The 6,112-nt window shown below is 60.0% G+C and overlaps 1 protein-coding gene across 1 annotated transcript; it reads right to left on the reverse strand.

The window, feature by feature from the left end:
- Positions 1-745: 745 nt before the first annotated feature.
- Positions 746-5,810, reverse strand: LOC141955036 (uncharacterized). Its single transcript, XM_074895097.1, has 7 exons — positions 5,703-5,810; positions 5,257-5,348; positions 4,632-4,840; positions 3,962-4,039; positions 2,884-3,349; positions 1,308-1,461; positions 746-928 (listed from the first exon to the last, which is right to left on the reverse strand). The coding sequence occupies exons 1-5, from the start codon at positions 5,808-5,810 to the stop codon at positions 3,138-3,140; spliced, it is 699 nt and encodes a 232-aa protein (XP_074751198.1). The 3' UTR covers positions 746-928; positions 1,308-1,461; positions 2,884-3,137.
- Between the last annotated feature and the right edge of the window lie 302 nt (positions 5,811-6,112).

Consider the following 6,112-nt stretch of genomic DNA (forward strand, 5'->3'; position numbering starts at 1 on the left):
TGATGATGGCGCTGGGGCGTGTGGTGGTTTAAGCCCTGCCGGGACCGGAGACCACATTGCCGTTACCCCTCCCCCACCCTCAGCTGGTCAGGCTGGCAGTGAGGCACAAACCCTGGGTTAAAATAAGAAGAAATTTAATACAACAGTGTAATAAGCAATCTGAACAACAACAGTAGCAATGATAACAGCAATAAACAGTAATAACAGTAGACAAGACAGAAGATATACAGAGAAATACCACAATGGTTACAGACAGCGCGCTCGCATGCTCCCCGCGACCAAAGCCACAAAGGAAAAAGTTTCCTGTGCTCCGCGCCCAGACCTGACATCAGCATGGTATGAATAACCCAGCTGGAGACCCCTTCCCCCTCTCTGCTGGGGAAACTTAACCCTATCCTAGCTGAACCCGGACAGGGCTCTTCTCGGCAGCGCAGAGGTAGATGCGCCATCCCGCTTGCTGGACTGCCCGCAGTGCCGTGCTCACCAACACCCCCTGCCCGGCCTCCAGCACCACCCCTACCCTAGGGGGGGACACACACTGGCAGCAGGAAATGGGGGGGACCCAGGGGCATGGGGGGTGCCCCATAGGGCTGGGGGGGGGCATGAAGATGTTGAGGTGTCACCGAAAACGGGATAACAGAACTTATTGACACCAACTGGATGCAGATAAGCAGACACAGCACTAAAATCATACATCTTATATAGTATTTATTCATACATATTCATTAAGTATCCATACAGAAGCATACCATTTCCTAGAAATCATTAACATACTCTCCTCCTATTTCTGATTCTGCGCAGCAGAGCCCAGGGATGTCTAGAAATGGGTCTGGGGTGTAATATGGGTCGGTGGCCCATGAGCCAGTGGCCGCGATCTCCCCCCAGTGGAAGTACATTTTACCGAGTTTCAGTGTTTCTTAGCAGGGGCCTACAAGTTGTTACAGTCGACCTTCCCCGGTTCCATTAATCTCACCTGAGACATTCCTTACAATATATTTTAGGTATTAAACTACTTCTGTTTAGACTCTTCCAGGGTGCCCCCCAGAGCTCCACAACCCTCTACAGGCCCCCCAAACCTCCCCTACAGACCCCAAACCCCCCCAAACCCACCACAGCTCCCCTAAATCCCCTCAAACCCCTCCCCAGCTCCCCCACATACACCCTAAACCCACCCAATTTCCCCCAACCCCCCCCAGCTCCTCTCCAGGCCCCCTTAACCCCCTCAGATCCCCCTCAGCATCCCAACCCCCCCAAATTTACCCCAAGCCCTCCGCAGCCCCCCTAAACCCCCAAAACACTCCCCCCACCTTCAGGAGGCGGCAGAGCAGGCGCTGGTGCAGGCAGGAGAGGACAGGGAAGCCCTTCTTGCTGGTGAGGAAGATGCTGGCAGGGAGGAAGGCTGCTTGCCTCGGCTCTGGTCAATGGCCGCCCCCAAGGGCGAGTCCGGCCCCACCTCCAGGGCTGGGTGGGGAGGGGGGGCGGCATCAGCACCAGGCACCACCCACCGCGGGAGGGACACGCGGGGCCTAGTCTTGTCCTCCTATCCCCCACCTATGGGGCCAGGGTGGTGGTGGGGGGAGTTTGGCCCAAACCACACCCACCAGGCCCAGGCTCCACCCCCTGCGGGTCCTAGCTCCACCCACTTCTATTTACATACCTAGCACAGCAGCAAAATATGCAAATGAGGCAGCCGGGGCAGGCGCAGAGCCCACTATGAGTGCAGGGGCGGGGCCTGCATGCAGATGAGACTGCATGGAGCACCATATGCAAATTAGACCACTTGCAACCTTCATGCAAATCAGAGGGCGAGGCTTAAGGGCGAAAGGGAAGGCAAATCAGAATGACCTGGTTTTGGCATAGAAATGAGGGGGAGGAGCTTTCCTACAAGCAAGTAGTGGGTAGGATGCGGCATGCAAATGAGATGTGGCAGTGCCTCCCAAATGAGGGGGCAGGGCTTTGCATCCAAATGAGATTGTTCTCTCCATGCAAATGGTGGTGGCATGTCATGTTGCCTTTGGATGCAAATGGCGGGGGGGGCACTTCACATACACATGAAGGGGCGGGACCTGATGCACAAAGAGGTGCACGCTGGGATCAGGCATGGGGAAGCGGGAACTTTCATGCAAATGCGGTCGCCGCCTGGAGAGGGAGTGGTGCTGCTGTATGCCAACTGGGGAGAGCACAGCAAATTAAGGGGCATGGCAGGGAAAGCGGAGCCTGCCATGCAAACCAGGTGACAGCTGGGAGAAAGGCTGGGTGCTAACTGAAGGGCCATGGCTATGCAAATGAGATCATGAGGGTGTGACCTTGCGGGTGGGGGGCCTGGCTACCCTCAGGGAGGGACGTGGCCATGCAAACAAGGCCTTGGGGCTGCTGAGCTTCCAGGTGGTGTGAGGGGCGGGGCTAATGGAGAGAGGGCAGCGCTGTGCAATGATGAGCAGGGCTATGCAAATGAGGGCAGGGCAACAGTGAGGGGCATCACCATCAAGCAGCGCAGGCAAGGGATACAAATGAAGGGGTGCAGCTACATAAGCCAGGGGATGCAGATAAGGGGTGTGACTATGCAAAGCATATGCATGGACACACAAACAAGGGTGACACACCGTAGGGCCCCACCCACCACTGCAGGCCACTGGCCCTTTAAGAGCTCAGTAGCACCTCCCCACACACCCCGCTGCCCCTTCACAAGCTTCTTAAAGGGGCAGCGCTCCCCTCCACAGGCCACTCCCACCCAGAGGAGACTCCTTCCCCTTCTGCAAGCCCCTCCCCTTTAAGGCAGCAGCCCCTGGACCCGCCCCTTCTGGCCTCCTGACCTTAAAGCCACCAACACCCCAATGTCTGCTGCACGCCACCTCTATAAGGGCCCCCTTAAAGGGGTGGTACCTCAATGTCCGCTTCGCAGCCGATGCCCCCAGCAGTCATCTTGGAGAAAAGAGCATCGCCTCCCAATAAAGCCTTCACTTTGCCGGGCAACAAGTGCCCACTTCATTAAGGGTTGTCACACAAAGGAGGGTGGGAAGGGGGGTGCATTTTAGGGCTGCTTTTGGTGACTTATAGTTTAATTCTGTTAAAGAAGCAAACAACAACAAAACAAACAACGAAAAGCAGCAACGACAAACACCCAAAACCACCTGGAGTCAGTGGCAGGCATGGGGTGAGGGAGGAGGAGTCACCCCAGCGGGCCCTGCCCCAGCGGGCCCTGCCCCAGCGGGCCCCGCCCCAGCGGGCCCCGCCCCAGCGGGCCCCGCCCCAGCGGGCCCCGCCCCAGCGGGCCCCGCCCCAGCGGGCCCCGCCCCTACGCTCTGCTGACAGGCGGGGCCTCCCCGGCGGGGGGGCGAGGCTGTGCTACCTGCAGGAGGAGAAGGCAGTTAAGCCCCACCCCACAGAATTCAGCCACACCCCCTTTTCCCCAGGCCATGCCCACTCCACCCATGCCAGGCCACACCCCTCCCACCAAGCCAAGCCCCCAGACACCCATTTCATGGTAACACCATGGTGGGGAAAAGGGGGCCCTGCCCCCTCGCATGGCCTTGGAGGTGAGGAGCCCCGGGAGGCCAGAGTCTACAAGGCCAAGTTTAGCACCGGGATTTTGGGGGGGGGGGGGGGGGGAACACACAAAGTTTGGGGAGTAGGGGGGGGACTCTCAGAGCCACAGAGAGTCCCAAAATACCCCTAAACCCCACAGGAAACCCCTAAACCCCACAGGAAACCCCTAAACCCCACAGGAAACCCCTAAACCCCCCCAAAACGCAGAGACCCCTAAAAGACACCCAAATCCTCCATCTGGACACACAGGGACCCTCTAGATCCCCCCCAGGGACCCAAAACCCCTCCTGGACCCTTCCAGCCCCCCAACTTCCCCCAGAGACAGCCCTCAGGCCCCCCAAAGCCCCCCAGAGCTCCCAGGCCCCGCAAACCCCCCCAGCACCTCCCCCCAGCCCCTCCAAACCTCTGCCCATACTGGTGAGGGTAGCAGGGTCGAGGGTCACGGCCTCATTGACCTGGGGGTCAGCCTGGCCCCTGCTGGGCAGCTGCGAACCTGGGAGGGGGGGGGGGGGGGGGGATGGGGCAACACACACACATCACACCATGGGGCAAAACCCCGACACACCCCAAAGCTCTCCCAGACCCAGATCAGCCCCCAAAAAACTCCCCAGATGCCTCCTGAAGCCCCCCCAGCCCCATAACTCCCTCTTTAACCCCCCCCGAGGCTTCCTGAAACCCCCTCAGCCCCATGACTACCCCTCCACTCCCTGATGCCTCGTAATGCTCCTGTGGCTCCATAACCACCTCCTGAAGCTCCTCATATGCTTCCTAACCCCCCACCTAGATGCCTTCAAAAGCCATCCCAACCCCATAACAACCTCCTGAAGCCCCCCAGATACCTCCAAAGGCCACCCCAGACCCATAACGACCTCTGAAAGCCCCACAGATGCCTCTGAGACCCCCCTCAAATGTCTACTGAAGACCCCAGCCCCATAAGGACCCCCAAACCCTGCCAGATGCCTCCTGAAGACCCCAGACCCTTAACTACACCTCAAATCCCCCCCGGTATGCTTCCTAAAGGCCCCCAGATGCCTCCAAAAGCCCCCCAGCCCCATAACTACCTCCTGTAGCCCCCCCAAACCTACCTTTAGCGACATTTTTCACAAGCTGGAGGTCTTCCATTGCCTTCACAAGCTCGTCCTCCTCACAGCCCTTAGGGAAGGTGATGGTGGTGGTGGTGCCGTCCAGGCACTCGGTCACCTGCCCCATGCGCTTGGGGCGGCCGGCCAGCTCGAAGCCGTTGAGCTGCTCCAGCGCCCACACCTGGCACTTCCCCCAAAATCCACGGGAACCCCTGGGCCCACAGAAAAGCCCCACAGGGCCTCCAAACCCTATAGGAGGCCCCCAAAACCAGCCAAGAATCTCCCTAATCCCATGAGAACACCCCAAACCCCACAAGAACATCCCAAATCCCATGAGAAACCCCCCCCAAACCCCAGGAAAGCCTCCCCAAACCCCTCAAGACCCTCCCAAAGCCCAGGAAGGCCTCCCCAAACCCCACAAGAAGCTCCCCAAACCACAGACACCCCCCGAAAGCCCCCAAGAACCTCCTAAACCCCCAAACTTCCCCCAAATCCTCCAAGAACCCTCTCAATCCCCACCAGAACCCCCTCAAATCCCATGAAAACTTCCTCAAACCCCACTAGAACGCTCCAAATCCCACAAGAACCCCCCGCTCACCAGGTCCTGCCTCAGTTTCAAGCCACCCACCTCCATCTCGGGGGCCTCTGGGGGGCTCCCTCCAAGGGCCGACGCTCGCTCGCCCGTGCCCGGGGCTCTTCTTTCTTTTTGTTTTTTAACCTCTTTTCGTGGGGGGGAGATGATGTCACCGCCTCAGCGATAAGCTCACACGCCCATCCGAAAACCCCCCGAATTCACCCCAAAAGCGGCCCCGCCCCGTGTGTGTGGGGACACACACACACAAGTCGCACCCCGCGCCCCTCCCCGGGAACAGCGCAGAGCCCCGCCGGCCCACACCGCCCCGCGCATGCGCCCTCCAGCCTTCGGCGGTTCCCTCAACCGCCGCCGCTTCCCCGCGCCACTTCACCCGGCGATGACGCCCCCACCTCTCCCCGGTAACGACGCCGTCACGGCACCGTGTGATGTCTGTGTCCGTGTCACCCGCCCCCCCCCCCGGCGCTTACCGGAGCGCTTACCGGTCTCCTCGGCAGGCGGCGGCGGCGGCACGGACCCGGCGTTAAAATGGCGGCAGCTTCAAGATCCTCCCCGCCTTCCCGACCGCCTCCCACCCGCCGCGCTCCCATTGGCCTCAACGCACACTCCCATTGGCTGAGCGGGGCGGGCCAAGATGAAGCGCAGTGCTGATTGGTCCGACGCGGGGAAATAAGGAGGGGCGAGCAGCCGACGGCCTGATAGGCGGGGAGAAGCGGCGCGGCCGAGCGGGGCCCAGAGCGCTGCCGCCCCCAAATGGCCACCGGGGCGAAATTCAAAGTCTTTTATTGCGGTGGATCCCCATCCCGGCCCCAGGCTCCTCCTGAAGGGAAGCTGCTACAAGTACACTGGAAACGGCCAATGTGCAGGGACCTGTAAAGTAGAACATTTCCTT

This window comes from Athene noctua, unplaced genomic scaffold (genome assembly GCF_965140245.1).
Source record: "Athene noctua unplaced genomic scaffold, bAthNoc1.hap1.1 HAP1_HAP1_scaffold_84, whole genome shotgun sequence".
Lineage (NCBI taxonomy): Eukaryota > Metazoa > Chordata > Aves > Strigiformes > Strigidae > Athene > Athene noctua.